General features: G+C 50.0%; 4 protein-coding genes across 4 annotated transcripts; 1 reads left to right on the forward strand and 3 right to left on the reverse strand.

The window, feature by feature from the left end:
• Positions 1-3,488: 3,488 nt before the first annotated feature.
• Positions 3,489-4,927, reverse strand: RPS5 (ribosomal protein RPS5). The gene is made up of 3 exons (XM_002366722.2): positions 4,544-4,927; positions 4,016-4,249; positions 3,489-3,821 (listed from the first exon to the last, which is right to left on the reverse strand). Exons 1-3 carry the CDS (start codon positions 4,747-4,749, stop codon positions 3,683-3,685), a joined length of 579 nt encoding a protein of 192 aa, XP_002366763.1. The 5' UTR covers positions 4,750-4,927; the 3' UTR covers positions 3,489-3,682.
• A 410-nt stretch (positions 4,928-5,337) lies between these two features.
• RPS29 (ribosomal protein RPS29) lies at positions 5,338-8,347 on the forward strand. The gene is made up of 3 exons (XM_018780641.1): positions 5,338-5,732; positions 6,969-7,068; positions 7,674-8,347. The coding sequence occupies exons 1-3, from the start codon at positions 5,481-5,483 to the stop codon at positions 7,784-7,786; spliced, it is 465 nt and encodes a 154-aa protein (XP_018637478.1). The 5' UTR covers positions 5,338-5,480; the 3' UTR covers positions 7,787-8,347.
• A 534-nt stretch (positions 8,348-8,881) lies between these two features.
• TGME49_242350 (tetratricopeptide repeat-containing protein) lies at positions 8,882-11,051 on the reverse strand (the record flags this gene model as incomplete). Its single annotated transcript, XM_018780642.1, has 4 exons — positions 8,882-9,064; positions 9,495-10,033; positions 10,187-10,323; positions 10,924-11,051. 4 exons carry the CDS (start codon positions 11,049-11,051, stop codon positions 8,882-8,884), a joined length of 987 nt encoding a protein of 328 aa, XP_018637479.1.
• A 1,846-nt stretch (positions 11,052-12,897) lies between these two features.
• Positions 12,898-20,812, reverse strand: TGME49_242360 (tetratricopeptide repeat-containing protein; the record flags this gene model as incomplete). Its single annotated transcript, XM_018780643.1, has 8 exons — positions 12,898-13,226; positions 13,717-14,370; positions 15,141-15,237; positions 15,759-15,909; positions 16,431-16,708; positions 18,299-18,550; positions 19,887-20,019; positions 20,535-20,812. 8 exons carry the CDS (start codon positions 20,810-20,812, stop codon positions 12,898-12,900), a joined length of 2,172 nt encoding a protein of 723 aa, XP_018637480.1.

Below are 20,812 nucleotides of genomic sequence, written 5' to 3' on the forward strand. Positions count from 1 at the left end.
CATTAGCGCCTGTGGGAAACGAGGGATGGGACTGTTTTACGGATATAAATAGACCAATTTTTACCGTGTCCGTATACAGAGACCGGAGGTAGCCAGTCGCCGGTATCGACGTGCCCGCCGATGCTTTCAGAAACATTGGAAAGACGAAACTGTCGGGATAAAAAAACTGAAGCTGATTTTCTGGAAAACACCTAGCTTGAGCCTATCGTCTTCGTGGGCAGAAATTAATCCACTCTCCGCCGAAAGACCAAAGACACGGTGCTCCACTTTCTCAGTATTCCACAAACTATCCACTGATAAACACGGTACGCGAGTCATACTAGGCGCCGTCTTTTACAGAAGAAAAGCGAGTGCAGTATGGGGTCGAAATTACATCACAATACTCCTAGCCACCCACAGCATACGGTAACCAACCCATGGCAAACGTTCAATCAGAGCACACAACCCCCTCCCTCGAATGAAATGACGTCCCACGCAAAGGCGATTGGATTACCTCTGCAACAAAGTGGCGAGCACACGCAGCACTCACGAGAGCATGGTACGCATTTTGCTCGCAGGCGTTAAGCGCTGGAAAGCTCGTCAATCGCCCAGGCGATTTACAATGCATCTAGAGAACAATGCCAGGGCTGACCAAAAATACTCGTCTCAGGCAGAGAGCAGTTGGGCAACGCAGAACTTGAAACCGTCTTCCCCGCATCAACGACACACGATGCCTTTTTCGCATTCAGTGAAAGTAAAAATGCTCGTTTTCGAGAGCATGACACCGGTGGCAATAAGTATCACACAACGGCGCCACATCCTTGTCCGTGACTCAACAAAATATAATGAAAACAACGTTTTCGGCGCTGCGATCGCAGCAGCAAGATTGCCCTTGTAATACAGAAATTCCACAGCATCGACTTAAGAGCGCGACCAACCGTGCACGCGGCGAGCATCCTCAAATATTTAATGAAAGGAACTAGGTGTCACCGAGAAGTTCGAAGAGCAAACTCCATCTCTAATGCTCACTGCTTGTTTGCCTGCAGCAACTACCTCCATCCTGGGATGCTTCAACCGAAACATGAGCACTGCCGCCAAGAGTTTGTACAAGCCTCCAGTCACCCCTACACCTTGCAACTGAAAGCTAACATTCCGGCATTTCTCGAAAAGCAACTCGCCCAAATAATTTTGAGTGGTGGGGACGAGACCACAGCTCTTCGACAAACATATAAAATGTCCTACTCCAAATCCTCCCGTTCAACATGCGGTGGTTGATCATTGTGCCGGCGTCGAACGTAGATACAACTCGTCTCTTGCCTACCTCAGATCGATCCAGTCACCTGGAGCGGAGGGTCGACCGAGTAATTAACACGTCTGCGCGTCAGTCACCTTCCTGACTATGAGTACTTCCTAAGGCCGAAACCTCGTCTTAAACGAAGCACTACTACCAATAAACGTGGCGAAAACGCAGTACAGAAAAGTGTTACGTTCGCAGACAAATGTTGCCATCCTCGGCTTCTCTCATGCGACAGACATTGCTATGGAAAAACTCCATTGTCCGACAAAATGTTCTGAGAATCTCCAACCTACCCGGAAAACATGACAGTGAACCATCCTAATCCCTAAACGTCCGCATGGACCGTGTACCACGAATGGCAATTTTTAAATCTTACGAAAGAAGTCTAATTCGCAAAGCAACTCTCCTTACTAGGTGCACCAGTGAGAACATGGAGCTTTTCTTGGTTGTGACCGTTATAGAAGATGTATTTAGTCCCTCTGTCATAAATACCCACCATAGCGGGATCGGTAACAGAGCAACTGGTAAGCAGCTTCCGAAGGGAAACGCCTCTTTATTTCAGCGGACCTTAGCACCACGGGGTCACCGGAGACATCGCCCGTAGTGACTCTGGCCGCTAGAAAACACAAAAGCGTCACGAACATTTGCTCCTCCAATGTGTTTTGTAACAACCTAGACGCGTGTATTTAGAAGTGCCGCTACGCGACAAAATGAACAAAAAACGTGCTACCCGTGACATGCGCCTGCTCCTACATGACCAACAGTGAGCTCTTCTTAACCACGAAAACGGCACAGACGAATTTCCGGTAAACACTGGTCGTGAAGACACGCTATCGAGTGGAAACGGTCTGACACTATAAAGTAATGCATGCAGTAGTAGACGATTTCAGATAGGAGCGAAAGATAGTCACCACGTAGCCACAACGGCGACCTCGCTGTTGGGCGATCAGGTGAACTATGTTATCATCCTTCGTCAATCAAACTGTCACAGTGCCCCACGGAAGACTACTCGTGCTTGTCATTCCACCACACATCAATTCCCCGAAAACGACACGGCTCTTGAAGATGTCATGAGGCATGTCACGCCTGCAGTACATTAGGATGAAGCGTAAGGTGCTCATATTAACATCTGCCCGTCACCGTCGGAAGATGAGCTGTCAACATGATGCCCGACACTAGAAATATCAGTCATGACCCATGCTTTGTTTTTGCTCGCACATGAATTATACGAAATCCCTTTACATGTTCACGTAACGCCAGCCGAACGCTGTGTGTGATGTAAAGGACGTGCCTTGTCTCCCTACCATTGATATAGGGCAAGGGAGCGACTATCACGGAACACACCCACGGGTGAGGATGCCTCAATTTCAGCGAACCTTAGCACCATGCGGTCACCGGAGGGGTCGCGCATAGTGACTCTGGTCGCTGTTCAAGAAACACTGCATGGTACTCTGTGAAGGCTTTCAGGAGTACAATATTTAGGCGGCGGTTCCACCACTAGAACCACAGTAGAAAAAGGGTATGACCCAGTGCACCAGAGTCGGAAGCAAAGGGGACGTTGGCTCTGTACGGCCCCAGAGACGCAAAGAAAAACGAACAATCTGAAGAGAAAACACGCAAGCGGAATCCCCGCAACCCTCCTGCGCCGTTTACGCCTGATCGACAGTCTCTCTGGCTTTCGATTTTGCATCGCGACGGAAGAGAGAAACGCAACACAACGATAATGAACGTAGAATGCGGGAGCATGTGGAGTAGCCGAGACACAGATCTTGGAGTGAGGACAATACACGAACGCTTGGTTTCTATGCCCCCACGTGACAAGGTACGCTGATGGACAACCTGAGACGCGAATTAAGATGCGCAAGTATGCACCAATGCACATTCAGATGGACACAGTGGTCACGCCGAATAGAAGAACGATACAGATCGGATAGAGTCACGTTCGAAGTAAATAGTAGAACCACAGCTTATCAGCGTACTAAACACGGCTTTTCACATCTGTGCATCCTACTCCTACTCTAGCGTGGTTCCGAAACTGCACCTACGGCCTGCCGCTCCTCTACGGACTCGTTGTTCCTTGGGTGGTACGCATCACTTGTGGTGATGCGTGGACCAGCGTTGATTTACAACGCTGAAGGAAGGCCCCTGGAACGCCGAGGCAAGTGCACGCTGTGGGCAGAGCTCTAGTGGGGCAAAGTACTGAGAAGCGCGTGCGGTCAGTCGACCTTGAACATGTTAAGAGGAAGTTGCCCAGTAGAGGCAGATTGCTTGTTTCGGCAACACAAAGTTTTCACTGACGAAGCACGGAGTAGAAGCATGTCACTAACCTACGTCAAACGAGGATGCGCGAAAACAGCCCAGCCATCGTAAGAACATGGTTTCCAACAGGCAGAGAGCAAGAACTGTTTATCGGTTTGCCTTCGCAACACGCTCGATTTCGTCCTTCTTCTTTATCGCGTAAGCGTTGGAGGACTCCTTGGCGCAGTTCATGATCTCGTCCGCAAGGCACTCGGCGATGGTCTTGATGTTCCGGAAGGCCGCCAGCCTGAAAAACATCCACCCATGCCGTTGACTCTACGCTTCACGAAAGACTGGGGCAGAGACTCGCAAACGCCGGACGGATCTTGAAGAGCGACTACTCAACAGCTGACTGTGCAGCAAACAAACTGACACACACCTCAACACCCCACGCGCTGCCGCTCTGTGAGGAGCTGTACAGCTTCTTTCAGAGGGACTGACCTTGCGCCGGTGCAGATGAGGTAGATGGCCTGGTTCACTCTGCGGAGGGGAGACACATCAACAGCCTGGCGTCTGACAACACCAGCAGATCCGATTCGAGTGCTGTCTTCACGGGGGCCGCCATTCTCAACAGCGTTGACGAAGACCTGAATGGGGTTCTTGTCCGTCATCAGGTGGATGATTTCGAAGGCGTGGCGGACGATGCGCACAGAGAGAGTTTTCTTCCCGTTGTTGCTGTAAAAAAACATGAAACACAACGGATCCCTACTCAACAAGAAACTACTCTATCCGGGGCCAGAGGGCACTCCCATGTTCCCCCTCACTAACATCTCGGCGCCTCGCGCGATGACCGGCGACAGACGCATGCATTATAATACACAGATACATGAATACGCGTGTTCCGCTCTCTCCCCATGGAGCACACAGTTGCTCGGCCGCGCACACGGATCGGATTCTTGAGGGTTCAAGAGTCTCCGGAGAAAGGCAAGTAGCTCCTATCAACCGCTTATCTTCGGACGCACAACATACCGGCCGTGCATCATCATGGAGTTGACGAGACGCTCGACAATGGGGCACATGGCCTTGCGGAATCTCTTCTTCTGGTAGCGTCCAGCAGTGTGCGGCACGAAGACGCAGGCCTTGTCCTTGACCGCGATGTAGTCAACGAGCGAAAGGTCGCTGACGTTGACATCGTCGTACGACCAGCGGCCGAAAAGCTTCGCCTCGGTCGCCATCTTGCCAAGCTCTCACAACGCTAGATCTCCTTTTCCTGTCGAAGGCAAGACAGAGACAAAGAGTCTGCCATGCTGCGGATCCATCCTGTCGCAGACGTACGTCTGACGGGGGCCTCCAACGTACTGGGCAAATCAAGCACTTGCTCCATGAGCGCACGCGAGTTAAGGAAAAAAACGTGTACAGACAACTGCGCATGCGTCTAAATGCCTCTACGTCCACGTCAGTATACGTATAAACATTTACATCACAACAGAAGGATGTGAATCCTACGCGTTGTCGCCTCCAAGGGTCCACAGAACAGCAGCAAGCTTCGAGACAGACGATCACCGCGGCACATAACGAATTCAACATTGAGATGAAACAGTCTCCAAACTGTCATTACTTGAACACATACTTGACACCTGAAAATAATCTGACGAAATATCAGTCCGATGCACGAAACAGCTCCCTTGGCAGATGCCATGCAGCTCGAGTGGCCAGCCCAGGTCGGCGAGTGCATGCCACCACAAAACACGTATTTCCATGCAGCAAGAGGGCTGAAGCAGCCCCTATACATCTATTGAGAATAAGTTAAGATTTAGAAGGAAGCGAGGACTTCTATCACAGTTACACACGGGAGCAAGGAAAGGAGCTCAGCCGCGTCTGGTCTCTGTTCAGCCACTGACGTCAACGATAGGAAGCAGTTTCTGGGAATTTCCCCAGTCCGTCTAACTGAACTACTCAGCACAGCATGACAAATAAGCCGATTGACGCAAGTGTTATCTCGCAAACGTCTCTTCCTGAAGAAGTCCAGCAGGGCCTTCCCGTCGAGACAGTGGGGAAGAGTGAGGACATTCGAAGCCGCCGCGGCCTCACACGCGTTTCGCACCAGACTCCAGCAGGGGTCGACGCAGAAGGATGGGAAAGCGGCGAAAATTCGAACAAATACAATTTCCTTTTCCAGAGTCAACCCGCCCCACCTCGTATCGAAGCAGAAAGAAAGGTGAGGAGACAAATAAGAATGGGGAAGAAAAGAGGGCGCAGTCCCCACTGTGGAACGAGGGAAGCAGGCGAGGCGGCAGCAAGGGCTTACCCGTGTGGAAATCGCTTAGAAGTTCAGGGAAAGAAGATCTGTTCCATACACATATATACAGGACCATATATATATGTATGTTTTGCTTGTTGTGGCGGTCACAAACTCCTGCACGTTGAAGAGGACCCCCCCGTCGTACCATTTGCCTATGCCACGCTGACGTCTCCTCGGTCGCCTGCCGGTAGGAAACGCAGCTCAGATAAGGCAGGGTGGATCACTCCGTTCCCCACTGTATTTCTGCATGCACGCGCATTCGTCCTGAAAAACAGTGGGGAGAAACGTGGAAGGCGCCGAGGAGGCAGCGCGAGACTATGGCAAGCTAGGCGCGCTTATATTTGGGCGCGTTGGAGAGACAGCCGGTCGGCGCATGTGAGGGAAGTTTCAAGTTTTCTGAACGCAGAGAGGAGGCTGGCGAAGGCGATTCACTTCTTCGGGTGTCGTTCTTGCTTCCTAGATCTATTTCTCTCTCTCTTTTTGCTCTTCCCTGTTTTTCTGAGGCGCCTCGCAAAATGACGAACCTGTTCAACACCAGACCGAAGAAATTCGGACCCGGCAGCCGTCAATGGTGAGACTCGGCGAAACGCAGTGCATGGGGAACTCAACTTCCGTTCACATTTTCGCGTGGGGATGGTTGCAGAGGTGACGAGGGGGCTTTCTTCGGCGCAGAGGTCCTTGTTAATCTTTTTTCTCCACATTCTGAGGTCGAAACGCGCAGGCACGTGGCGTAGGAAGGTGGGGAGGAGGGGACGCTGACGATTCGCAAAAATCGACGGCCGCGTGGTTTCGCCGCCGCCACAGCAACGCCAGCACATGTTTCAACCGTGGTGGATCCTTTATGATGAGAGAACGTCCCTAATTCACGGTTGATTATTCTTCACAAGAGAATAAAGCAAGGTGACCCGCGAACAAATGTGGAAGTTGGGGACTCCGTGGATCTCGCGCTCTGCATGTGTAGATAAGAATCCCCCAGGGCTCACTCTGTATCGCGGTGCGCACATCCATGCAGGGAATTTGTATGCTGGAGTGTTTACCCCGATGAGTGCATGTTCAGTGAGTTCTCTTCATAGCTGTTCTGACGAAGCAGCGGATGTCGGGAATCGAGAACTACCTCATCCCATTTCTTGCATGTGTGCTGTGTCTCCGCAGCCGGGTGTGCTTCAACCGCCACGGTATGGTGCGCAAGTATGGCCTGATGATGTGTCGTCAGTGCTTCAGAGAGCGCGCGAACCAAATCGGCTTCGTCAAGGTAAGCGAGAGGATGTACATCTGCGTTTCTTCATTTTGTCACTCTCCGATGAAGTGCCCATGTGCAACAGAAGCAGAGAGCGCTTGGTTCTCCACGTAACGTGGGAGTATGTCAACCGAGAAGTTGTTGTTGTACCCGGATCAGCGAATCACGCGAAGTCATCCTTCGGCTGATGGCTGCTGCTACGATTCCCACCGCTGTCATATCGAGGGTGCACATGAAGTCACGTCGGTTTCTACAACGCCGTTGTGACTTTTATTTTCCGCAGGCGCCCAGATTATCCATTGAAACTGGTTGAAACATCAAAGTGGCGATGAGTAACGGGTGTGTGTAGTGGCGGAGTTTGGTGCTGGTGCTACGGTGACTACAGCCAGCGACGGCACCAATAGAAGTGTGCTTTCTTTTGTGCAGCATTCCTTCGACATCTGCATGCGCCCTTGTATATATATATATATATATTGATTCATCTGTATGTATATTCAGGGAGTGTGTGTCCCTGTGTGTTTGTCTCTGTGGTAGTTCTGTTGTGTAGATACCTTGCGGTGTTTCTTTGAGTTGAAGGCTACTGTCCCGTACTGTGTTGGCCCCGTGTGTTCTATTTGCAGTACCGATAAGTCTCAAGGTGTTCTACGCTGATGACGCGACCTTCGAGCAAGCCGTGACACGGTGCGACGGAATGGCGCCAGTGGATGGCAGCACTGCATGTGTTAATCCTTAATGGGCCGCCCCATACGCAGGCATGTGCGCACGTGTGTGTATGTGGGTGTACGTAGTACAGTGAAAACGTGCGTGTTGCGGAGGAAGAACATTCTTAGGCGTGAAATGTGGGAGAAGGAAGACCACTTCCGATCCTCTTTTCTTTCTCCTAGTGTGTAATGCTCCGGGAGAGCGTCTGTTGTTTTACTGACTTTCGCATGTAAGCATTAAAACGCACACAGGAGCGGCGAACTCTCGCCAAATTACGTCACCTTTTGGCTACCCATCACTTGCGGTGGTTTATATAGGGACGTTGCCTTCCCGCGATGCCGCCGCGGGCAATTTAACATGCATTTAGACAAAGCGGGTTGCTCCCGTTTTTCACGGCAGATCATTGTTGACAGTTGCGCAGAACCGTAGCACGGATTCCGGCGAGGCGTTGTGCAGATTGCGATAAGTGTTGTTTTCTTATTGTGGTAAGAGGAACCACGTATTTTTTGCTCGCGAAAGTAGCGGCAGCAGCGGCACATTTCGTCGTGTGGTCTGTATATAACCGAGTATCAACTTAGATGCACAGATGGACATAATTAATCCTTGTACGGTTTGTACCTACTTGACTCCTCAGTTTAAGTTAAGGAGTCCTTTGTGACTGTTATGACTTCGGGAGTCTCATCACACAAAACAGTTCGTAGTGGCGTAGTTGTGCACATATTCACGGGCATCTGCATCTGCAGAGTTCGAAGGAATGTTTTCATGACAGGTCTGACCTCCACAGGAAACGCTGTATACGGGTATTCGCTGTCCAAATTGATGGGGCGCTGAAGTCAAAGTGCAAGGACTCATGCACGCATCACAAGTCAGTACGAAAGTCACTACGTTAGTCTCGAGTGTACCGACTTTTAGTTCCGTGCACCGCTCAGAGCACTGGATTCCATACGCACGGTGCCCTATTCATTTCGAGGTCGGGGAAATACACTTCTTCGTAATGCAGCTGCATTTACAGAGAAGAATTCAATCACGATGCCCTTCCACTGTGGGTTTCGGAGTTCAGACACGTGGTTGTCTGCGTCCATCTCGATGACAGAACCCCATCTAGTCCCACACTGGAGTCGGTAGTCTACGGGCGCAAATCTCTACGGGCTTTGTCCAGAACTTCCTTCCGGATTTTGAGGAAGTCAGGTTTTTGCCGCAGAACTGCGAGGCACGCAGTTATAGCTTTGACAGGTTGCTTAGCCTTTAACAAGCTATCAGCCAGCCGGTAACCGACGGTTACATTACGTTCGTCGGCGAGCCTCCACGCCTGCAAAGGAACAATGGGCCTTATAGGCTGGTGTTATCTCTGTCATAACATGAGGTAGACTGGCTTACATCTATAAACGACACTATATCAACAATAGGTTACAAATGCGCCACAACGTACATTCCAGCAGCAAACTTGGGAGCTGGCCTTCAAGACGCGTAGATGCTTGCTACGGAAGGCAGTCGGTGTGCCCCCTTGATGGCAGCTCGACCAAACAATAGGTAGGACAGTTTCCTATCAAGGATATGTGTCAACACCAACCAAGCGGAACTGGAGTCGAGCACAACTCGCCACGGCATGTCTATCTCTTCTTACATAAATCGAAGATACACTTCCATCTTTATACGCATCTGGATCCTACCTGCGTGAGCGTGTACACTTTTTTCATATATATATATATATAATGGGCGTGATGTCGAAGATACTTTACCTTTCCGTAGTGATCGGCAGCTTCGTGGTAGTGTCCTCGCTTTTCCGCGCACATGCCCAGCAGCTCCCAAGCACGGGCGCACTCTTTATTCCTGTTCGTGACAAGATTTATTAGAGGAATAGCACTGTCAATCTTTCCCGCCTGAATATATAGTTCACCCAAGAGCAAAGACGCGCGTTCTGTCTCAAGCTCGGCGGTTCCATCCACATCTTTCTTCGCCAACTCACATATCTGCCTGAGATGCACGCGAGCTTTGCTTGTTTGTCTCATGACAAGCAATGTTTCGGCTGCCGCAAGCAGGAGTGGGACATCGTTCCGATGTTGCAACAGGTCTCCTACAGCTTTTAACGCGAGGTCCATCTTTGTTCTTTCCTTCGAGAATGCTAGTGCCTCAATTTGCCATGTCACCAGCCTTTGCCGCATTTCCGCAGGCGGACCTGCAGCATGCCACGCTTGCAGGAGCCTCTCTGCCTCGAAAGCGTTGGTAGCTTGGACATCTGGTGCAGTCGAAGAAGACCACTGTTCTGTATCATCGGGCACTGATGAGGCCAAGGGAAAAGAACTGTTTCCGAAAGAAGTCGTACTTGACCACGAAACGAGGTTACGAAGCGGTAAGAACACGCCGCCAGTGCTGGTCGACCCATCAAGAGAGGATGTGGAGGAGGAGCGAAGGGAAGGCCGTTGGCGGCTACACAAAGTCTCAACTGTGATGCGGTCACCAGGATCCAAGCATATTTCCACCATGTGCCGCATGCTGTCGTGATAGAAACTGGGGTGGCGGCAGGCGATGCTCAGGTGCTGAAGAGCTTCGTTAGGGAATATCCTCCACCTGTTAGAGGACTCGAGCAGACAGCTGACGCAAGGTGTTTCCTTGGAAAGCAGAAGTCTTTAGTCCAACGAGCAGGCTGGGAACCGTGCCAGGCTACTCCATCTCTCTCCTAACATGATGGCACTTGGATCCAGCAAATAAAGACGTTCAAGCTCTGAAACATTAGTCCAACGCATAGTATATACTCCCCAGCAGATGCTGCATCGCCAGTTCAGGCCGTATCTCCGATGGGTTAAAAAACAGATTCGGAGAATATTTAATTTTGTTGCACAAAGGACTTTGTGAGGTGAGCTCATTGTTGCTTTCCTCAATTGTTGCTGCGCGGGTGACAAAAATGAGAGCAACAGCTGGCCTAGTGTCTCTGCCAATACACACCTCTCTCTTGACTCGTGGTTGTTCGTACGATATGCTCATCACTGATTTGTGAATCTGGCATCACACATGCACACTCTTGTTGCCGGGAGCGACTGATGGTGGATAGATGCCGTCTGCACAGATCGGGCGGGGCACGTGTGGTGTATGCTTTCCACAGTAGGCCCCAGAATTTTCCTGTGGACCTGCACTCAAAAAATAACCAAATCTTGTGTTTCAAGAGCACACCTCTTGATGATGCCGAGACAGTAATTTGTTCCTGCCTCAATGTAGAGGCCCCCGGCGCTTTGTTTCACGGTTTCGATGGCTGTCTTAATGGAACTGTAGTTCTCGATCAACAGACCTTGTTTCCTCATTAAGGCAAGAGCGTCTCCAAGCGCCTTAAAATGTGGCGGATTAAGATGCAGGAGAGAGAAACAGTGGCTGACGAGATCGCAGGGTGTGTGTCGCACGTTATCCAAGAGAGCTGCAGCAACTATCTCCGATTTTATAAGAGATGCTGAGGAAAGACACCACGCCCAGGGCTCAATGCACAAATTCTGCTGGGGCGTTTCACACCATATGGAATTCGCGTAACAAGCCCAATAATTTTGGACAACGCTTGTATCCTCGTACTAACACGGCTGCTGGCGTCTTTTATTTCTTTCCGCTAGCTTTCAAAAAATACAATTACAGGCAAAAATCGAGGTGTTTATGAAGCGTCGCAGGTGTTGAATATACAGTTTCCACCAAACTTCAACCCGCGTTCCACGGTCTGCTGAGGCAAACGCTGGTAGCCTACAGTCGGGAACGGTGAGTCCACTCACGAGTTCGACGCCCTTTAATGCCCAGTCAAAGAACCGTTACGTGTTCTCCCGGCATCCAGTGATGGTTAGTCATTGGAAGAGTTCTACGACCGAAAACCGGAAACACGTTACCACCCCAGTGCACAAACTAATTCGTGCAGCACGATAGCGGGAAATGAAGAAACGCATTTCACCAATTTTCTGTCGAATACCGTACAAAACACCGTATTCAAGAAGACAGTCCATCCATGTGTTTTCTACTGTTTGATCAACTCGGAGGGCCTCGGACCACGGACCGCAGTGGGTGGGTACTCATTTCTGTCGCTCACTCACCTCCTTCATTGGTGGGATCAAGGCGTTGGAGCGCTGCAAGGCATTCCTCGGCAGCTTCCAAATGGCCCTGCCTCAAGCGAATTCTAGAAAGAGCGAGAAGGGCTGGCGTCCTTTCATTGTCCAATTCTCGAGCTGCCTCGAAACACTGGGCTGCCTGCTCTGCCTCGCCTTTTCGCTTCTCCAAGATCGTTCCAAGCTGGCAGTATACATCCGCTCCCAAACGGGGTATTCGCCAAGCGCCTTCACTCAACGCGGACTCAGCACTGCGCTGATGAAGCTCGAGATACCTTTTTATCGCGAGTCTACAGCGGTGAAGGGTGCGAAGTGCACTGCGGAAACAGTAGGGGAGAAGGAGCCGAGAGAGTTCTAAGCGTTTGCCAAGGCTTAACCGACAGTCTCCATAACGGTTGGTTAGAGGCTGCTTGCACAGCGCCGGCTACTGACCACCCTCTGTGAAGGCCGTATGATGGAACGGGCACGTGGAAAGCATCAAAAAAGTGCAGAAACACATCGCATCGCTGTTCGTGGTCAGCGGAGCACCACATAGGTGGAGAGAGCTCGTATAATCGCAACTGTGACTACTGGTTATTTCTGCAACTTTATCTCGTAAAAACACCCAGCAAACAGATCCTCGAGTAAGACTGCTATTGAGCGTTGCTCAATTGAAATCATGAACTCGCAATACATTTGGGTACCGACGTCTGAATGCTAACGATGTAAAGCGTATGTGTGAATGAATAGTAACATCGCAAGCGCAACATCCAACATTCGGTTTCGAGTTACGGTTTAGGGTAAAAACTATATGATATCTCATTTCCGCTCCTGCGTCTGATTAACGTGAGCACTGCTTCCGTTAGAGCTCATTGTCTGAGTCTCCTGGAGGAACCTCCGTAAACCATGCCGGTAATTGTAGAAATGTGGTGGTGCTGTGGCGCGCTGAAAGGCACATTTTTAGAAGAACTCGGTTCTGTGTAGTCCACTGACTTTTCCCTTTCCTGGTAGAACCAACTGGATGCAGCTGCGTGGCCATCCTCCCTTGTAGATGGCTACAGAACGGTTTTGACGGTAAGTCTCAAAACGGTGGTTAAAGTAAAATTCCCGATGCACCTTCATACCTGTCTTCTAGGTCCGTTTCGTTTCCCCGAGCTGAATAAGAGGATGTCTGCGACAGCAGTGCCTTGACTTTGAGAAGCAATATTTGGACCTTTGCGCCAAGCGTAAAGCATTTGTCATACGTAATGTTATCACCGTCTACAGGAGAAGCGGTTTCGATTGCCTCCTGCCATCTTCTCAGCCTGAAGAGCAGAGCAACCAAGTCTAGTCGAAGCTCCAGATCGTCCGGTTGTTCACGAAGAGAATTGTTGGCGTAGGCAGTCGCTCTCTCGAACTGATGCGTCTTTGCAAGCGCTGCAACTGAGGGAAGTTCAGTTCAGAGATCAAGAGAAGAACAACATTTCAGACAAACAACTACGAATGTTGCCATAGCAAGGAGAGTTTGTGATGTGCAGGCGTGAGACGGTCTGCTCTCCTCTTTGCATGATTCTTCTATTTCCACAATAATTATCACCTGAACTATGATCTGCTAACACAGAAGAACGTGGATCTGGTAAACAAAGGCTTTCAAGATGAAAGCGAGAAGTCCAGCTCGTAGAACAAACTCCCCAGGAAGAATGTGAGCCACCGACAACCGCGGTGTTAAAATATGCAGGCGTGGATCGTAACTTATTGTGGATCCACACAGCCTAGACGTTTTTTCTTTCGCGGTGTGCAGCGAGTCTCGTTCACAGCACCGCTCCGTGGCATACCGTTAGTGCATCTTTTATTCTCATTTTCATGAACAAATAACCTTGCAAAGACGAATGGATTCCATTGAATGTGGCTGGCACCATTACAAGTCGCTCACCAATGCATCGGACGAGCTTGCGGTCCTCGGGCTTCGCGCGTAGCGCTTGTTCAAACGCTTGGACAGCTCCTCTGGGCTCGTAGATCTCCAGCAGGGCTTCTCCAATGGCCGTGAAGTTTTCCGCTGTCGGCTGAACGGAAGCTATATCCCGGAAGCAGCGTGCATATGCTGCCTTATTCTTTTTCTCTCTCAGGAAAATCTGAGCGAGGCTCGTTTGTGCCTTCACATAAAACGGATTAGATGGAGTCACGGAGCTCAGAAGCTGGGCTGCTCTGGCATTGTCACCTGTTTCAGCAGCTATCGCCGCACTGCAAAGGACAAGTTTTCCTTCAAGAGGACCACCCGCGAACGAAGAAAAGGCACGACTTAGTATTTGTTCTGCTTTATCACCACGATTGCTCTTCGAAGCTGCCGCTGCCATAAGACAGTGAAACTCTACTCGCTCAAGATCAGTTACTTGACAAAAGAGATATTGGTCAGGACGTCGCGAAGACGATCCTATGGTCGGGTTTGCCATCTCTGCAGCACGGTCTGCGTCCTGTCGTTCACAGTTCAGTTTCTGGGCGGCTTTCAATCTCACGATCGAAAGAGGCTGAGCCTCTTCCAGGGTACTGACAGCATCCTCAAATTCTGTCTTCTGCATCTGGAGCTCGGCTGAGGCAAGGGAGCAGACGGCATGGCCGGATGGATTGTGAACAAGACACCTACATCGTGGTACTGGCTTCTAACAACAGCGCTGGAAACGAGGACACGGTCGTCTAGCTCCCACCTTCGACGCTCTAACATGATTAACCCTTCCCCATATTCAGGAATTGTTTAGTATTCGAAAGCAAGCCCAAGCCGTGTGTGGCCGGCAGTAAAGAGGCGCCCCGCGTCGCACGACTACGATGCTAGTATCTTAACTGGCCGAATAATGCCAGACATTCGTAGAGTTACGTATTTCATTCTCCAAAAGTATGCGTATATGTGAAAAGGAGGCGTGCGGTCACGTATCTCCGTTTATGTTGCAATCAAGCAATCCTACAGTGACAAAAAGTTTCTGTACGCACCCAAGGTTTTTGAGAAAACCAACGTTTAATCGTCCAGTTTCTGAGCTAAAAAGCTACTCTACAGAAAAACGGGCACACCTGTTTTTCGCAGGAGCTGCCTCTCACAAAAGAGATGGCACTTGTTTCTATACACCATTCTCACCTCTGACATGTCTGAGAGTGACTGGCTGCGTTGAAGTGCATAAACACATCGGATTGTCCTTTGTTAGTGACAGCGTACTGGTACCTGCGGGTAGTAGTTGTCCCGAACTTGGCATCTACGAGTATGGAACGTAGTTGCCGGATATCGTTGTCAGGAATTCACGTAACATACGCGTTCCAGAACACGCTTCTGTGAGGTTCCAAAAGAAGGCGTGCACCCGGTGTTCTAGTTACCTTTGACAAGGTAATAGGGCAAGTAGCTCTTCAGTCGTGGATCGAGCGATAGGGCTTTCTCCAGCTGCGCCAGCCCTTCTGCTGGCTGACCCTCAAGCTGTGCAATGCGAGCTAACAGAAGACGAAAATGAGCTGCAATGCTGCATTTGACGCTTCCTACATCGCCGCTGAAAAGTGAAGACGATAAAGCGTCCAACAATAATCGACGTGCAGTCTCCATATCCCCTTGCTGGAGATGCACCCGAGCAATCATCGCCTGGCGAATACAGACATCATACCGAAGGCATCCTCCAAGGGCAGATTTGTTAGACAGGGTTGTAGGCTCGTAATTCTGGGAAGATTCACTACAGGACCTTTGCATCTGACATACGTTTTGATTGGTTCATTGTTGACACATTTGCATCAAAGGATTAGGACCGCAAGTTGGTGCGCTCAACGGGGGAAAAGAGGAGCGATGGGGGCTACTTGGTAGGCCTGTATTTGCTCGAAGGCAAATAGAGACATCAAGTGAGAACCGCAAACTGAACATGCTCTTGGAGGCGCTTGTTATCGTCACTGCTTGGAGAGTCACCGTTGCTTATGTTTTCCCGAATTATTTGGGATATCCCGCATTTTCACCTTCGCCATTCCGTGGCCGGGCATGAAGTGGCACAGCGTCGCCAGCACTGACGCTGCTTTAGCGAGAGCATCCGCAACAAAGCCGGTATCTTTCGACGGTGTGGTCGATGTCAGGAAGCCCGTGCAAAGCTCCACAACGATACTCCCTATCCTGCAGATTTTACGAAATTTCAGCGAAAGAGTATGGACGCGACTAGGTTGTCGCCAGAGCTATATAAAATGCAGTGACTACCGATCGACTACCGGCGTGTGAAAAAGGTAGGCAAAAGTGAAAGTGAGAGCTCATGAGGTGAATGAACACGCTTCAGATTCTCCGCTTAGCCGCATCTGGAACTATGCGCCTTGAGACTGCGGCCAATATAACACAAGTCCACAGCTTTACAGATGATATCAACAATCGTGCTGTCGGCGTCGTAGTGTGCGGGGCGGCTTTGTCGGTTTTCTTGAACCCAGTTTGTGCTCGCCCCCGAAAAATATAACAATGAAAAACGACACAGTTTGAGCCCCTTGATGTATTATCAGCTGCTTCATGCCCCGTCAAGGCTACTCAGAGAAGTTTGACGCCACGCTAGTACTGTTTAATTAATCATTTCAGTACGGTAGTCTGGGCGCCCCTCTTTACCTTGCACGATCCTAGCAGCCGGTCGTGTATCTGATGCCGCCATCACTTACGCTGGCTTGAGAGTTTTCATCAGTGATCCGTAGCATGCCAAGTCCACGTACGTGCTGGCCGCATCGAAGAGAAGGTTCGCTCGGAAAGCCATGAAAAAGTTCATCCCTAAGGTTGATCGGAAATCACGGACCGTGCACGAAACTGTCTCGTCGACGTACGCCACAGCCTCTTGCAGATTCAGGAAGGTCGTCTCATCAGCCACATCGACTTTCACACCTGCGCGAACTTTTCTCATGCTGAGGAGCAAGTTGTGATATGGCAACAGAAGCCCTGTTTCCTACGAATGCACAAACGAGAATACTGACAAACACATGCTGCATTTGTCGTATATCCAGCACGCTGCTGTCGCAACGCCCTGCCCGCCTTCTATTGCTCGCCGTCTCTTTCGCGGGTGGTTGGGAAGTGCGTGCCGGAGGTCACATTCATGAAAGGACTGTCAAACGAGATACCGAGTCACGACGAAAAGTCACTCATTCCCTCGATGAAGTTAAACGTCCTTCCGAACTCTGTCAAGCTCCAGTTTTGTCAAGATGAATGGGGCGCAGCCTATGAGCCAACATTTTCAGGTACGCCTGCCTTCCTGAATCGTATGCAAGTTTCTGAGTGTGCGTACGATATGTTGATCGGTTGTCAGGCGGCATGTGATGGCTTTGTGCTCACGTGTCCCATGAATACTCTGACGTTTGTGGGCTAAACGGGGACGGTGCTAAAAAACAATATCTTGAAGTTGAGATAGGCAAGATGCCACAGACGCAGGCCTTACTCACTGCCTGAAGCAGATCGCTGTCAAGTTTTTCGGCATGACGTGGCGACACAGTCACGCGTATATATACACTTATTGCTTCCCTTCTCTAGGGGGGCCACAAGAGATGGCTGTCAAGAGGGGACCTCAAATTACATTTCAACGTGTAAGCGCCACTGCAGAGCCCTTTTCTGTGTGGCGGGTACTGCAGAGAAACCGAATTGAGGGATCTTTAGGGCACTGGTAAAAGTTTACAGGGGATAAACACTTCTTCACTTACTTCCGGTTGCTCTGTGGCATGGTCCAACTGTTCCTGGTATTCTGTAAGCCTATTTTCTGTCAGTGAGCAAGCAGCTAAACCGACAGATGTCCCGTAGGGGCGTGAGTGAAGTCGTTGTACCTCCAGGAATATTTTTTTCGCATCGTCAGCTTTTCCAAGGCGCAGAGTTAGGAAGCCAATCTCTACGAGCATGTCGACGAGGACTGCACTGGATTTGTGTTTTGCAACGCTCGAAGGAGATCGCAAACGGTCACAAGCACCACTGAGAAAAGACAAAATTGCCTCTGTAGCGTCATCATGTATACCGACCGTCGAAAGAAACAGCCGCGCACTGTCAACCCACAGAGCGAAGCTGTAAGGCTCCTGAAAAGAAACACAACCATGTTATACAGAGGAGTTCACATATCACCGTAAGACTGCTAGTTGCTTGGTCTTTGCTGAGCAGGGCCACTCCTGGCGCGATTTAAGGTGTTCCCTTTTCTCTGTCGAATGCTAATCAATATGCATCGAGCGCCTTCAACAAGCCCACGCTTAAAGCACGGAATGATGCACTGGTATGGAGCACACCTTCAGGAAGCGCCGTCTTTTCAACAATCTCTTCTGCATTATGCATCACCAGGCAGCCATCAACCTGCCGGAGAGTGATTCATCAGGTGAGGCCAGCTCCAAAACAGTGAGGTTGTGAGCTCTCCATCCAGCCAAGTAAAATGCACACAACAATATATCTTAACCTGATCAGGACATCCATATCAAGACTTACATGACAACGTACGTCTTTCTCTGTGCGTCTGCATACTGTATGCATAACCTGGATGCACACTGTTGCTTCCTTATGATCAACACACCTGTACAGCCAGCATCTTGAAGAATGTTCGAACTTTCAGAACACCCTGGTCTAGATCCCCCTTCTGGGCGACAGCTTGGAGAATCAGAACTGTATGGCTGTCTAGGTCATCTTCTTCGACTTGGAGCACATTTCTGGCGCACTCAGCTGCCTCGTCCCACCGGCCAAGTAACATCAGAAGTTCACTCTTGTACACTGAGGCCGGCCAGAACCATGGGTAGTGTTGGAGCGCCTCCTGTAGAGTATCCTGCGCCTAATGAGGAGGTAGAAACAAAAGCTCATATTTATTATTGATAGAAACTGGAAATGTGGCAGCTTTTACTTTTTTGCAGCAGAATCTTTCATGCATATACGCCGCATGTCTGGAGAAGTATGTGTCATCGAAACCTTCCTGCGGTCAGATGATGACACACCACGTCGGCATTGATTGAAGTCTGGGCTCACTTAAAGTGATAAGATCAGCGTGAAGAGGTTTGTCTAAAGTTGCTTCGAGACAAACCGGTATGCCGGTGCGCTGCCGCTTACGCCCAACCAGCAGTTGTTTAAGATTTGTACTGTGGCCTTGCCCATCAAAGTAGAAGGGGCAGGAATTCTTTTGTCACTGGCCAAAACGCCTTTGCCACGCGCCCTCTCGAATGATTCTTCGCACTTCAGCGTTGCGTCGTTGCTGGTATCAGCGTGCTGCTTCACGCTAGAGTCTTGTTGAGCCTTATCGGGAACCCAGATGACTGTTCCATTTCTCAGGTCACAGGATCGAAAAGGACGGTGTCGCCGAAGTTCGATCCACCCCTCTAGCTCATATGACTCCTCGGACGGAGAAGTAACATCCTTCAAGCACATCAAGGCAGCAACGGGTGCGAACTATACATCCAGGTTGCCCATAAAAAAGCTCATGAAATACGTGTGTGGAGAGCTGTATCCCCTTCCACAGACAGACAGCGGAATCGTTTATCAAACTGGCATCCCTGCTCACAGCTGCTTGTCGGGTGATTAACGGAGGACTGGTACTTAGCTGAGGCAGGGGGCTTGAGTTGTTTCTCTGTTGTCAATTGTCAGCAACATTTTGTTTATACTCGAACTAGGACACGTGAGTCGTTCCCACGCAGCACTCAACACACGAGTACCAGTGGACGGGTGAACGCGTAGCGCCTTTTTTATTGGTTCAGCCACAGCGAGTGTTTCATCATTCGCGTGTCGCCTCTGTCGTCCGCGGCATCAGACATTTTCTTCTGGTGCCATCAATCATTTGGCCAGTTCTGCATTGTTGGACATTCCAGCTCCTATTCAAGAGATCGATCACGAACCCATGCGTATACAGAGTCCGATACTGGGTTGACGCACGCGGTGCATGCTTCATTGCCCACAACGATCGCTCGGAGATAGACACTGGCAACTCTTCTTGTGGGAATGATGCGAGTGAGAGCTACCTAATCACCAACCTGGTATATACGATGCCACTGCTTAGTTCAGCCATTTCCACCCAAAGTCGGAGCCTCCTCTGTTACCGTCACTCTGGCCAAGTTCCAGAGCAGACACAGTTTGATCCATTTTCTAAGAAAGGCGAATTACAGCAGCAAGACTATGCTTACGGTGAGAAGGGACGAAGCTGCCTCTAGCTCCCCCACCAACAGAAAGAAGCGCGCGGCAAGGAGGAGTGCGTCATCATTGGCAGTAACTTTCTCCGCAAGTACCCTGTTTCTTAATTCATCCACCCTTGAGTCTCTGAGGCAGAGCCGACGCAACAGATAGAGAACATTGACAATTTTTCCGTGTTTTTGTCCGCGAAAACAATGAGCTTCACTTGATCGGTATCCTGTGGAGCATACCTTTCTACACATTTCGTAGTACAGTGATCAATGGGGAAAGGCGATAAAGAGTAAGAAGCGAAACCGACCGATAAAGCACACAAGCACGATATCAACAAGGTCGCCTCTGTCGTTCCGGTGAGCGCTGTCATGCAGAGGAACGATTTGTGGGAGGATCTGGACAACACAGGCAGCGTGCGAAGCTGAACAGCCTAAATGCACATCAATATAAGATATTCTTTCAGCGTAGCAGCGGTAACGGCGTGATCGTCTAGATATATTGCTACTGAGTCATCAAATTGTCTACGTTCAGTATCGGCAGGCGGGACATTCTTCTTTGGTAGGCGGCGTCCGAGAGCCACAGCGAAGTGTCAAGAAGCATATGAAGCAACCCCGTAACGCGTATTCTAATTGTCGTATTACATATTGTACCTGGATTCATCACATGCCGGCCGTATGCTATAATGATGAAGAGCTGACGCAGCTGGGAAGGCGACTTTCTTGTTGTTGAGGAGACTTTGGAATTTTTGCTCCGCTTCTGCAATGCTCCCTTCTTCCGCCAAAGCGAAAGAGTGCCAAAAGAGAAGCTTTCCACTGAACCTCACGGTGAGTTCTCGCATGCAAAGCCGTTGCATTCGACGATACTGGTGCCTTTGTGCAAGGAAGTACAGCACCTCTAACAGCGGTGCCTCTGACAAAATATCACTCAT

The sequence above is a fragment of the Toxoplasma gondii genome, chromosome VI, assembly GCF_000006565.2.
Source record: "Toxoplasma gondii ME49 chromosome VI, whole genome shotgun sequence".
NCBI classification, from domain to species: Eukaryota; Apicomplexa; class Conoidasida; order Eucoccidiorida; family Sarcocystidae; genus Toxoplasma; species Toxoplasma gondii.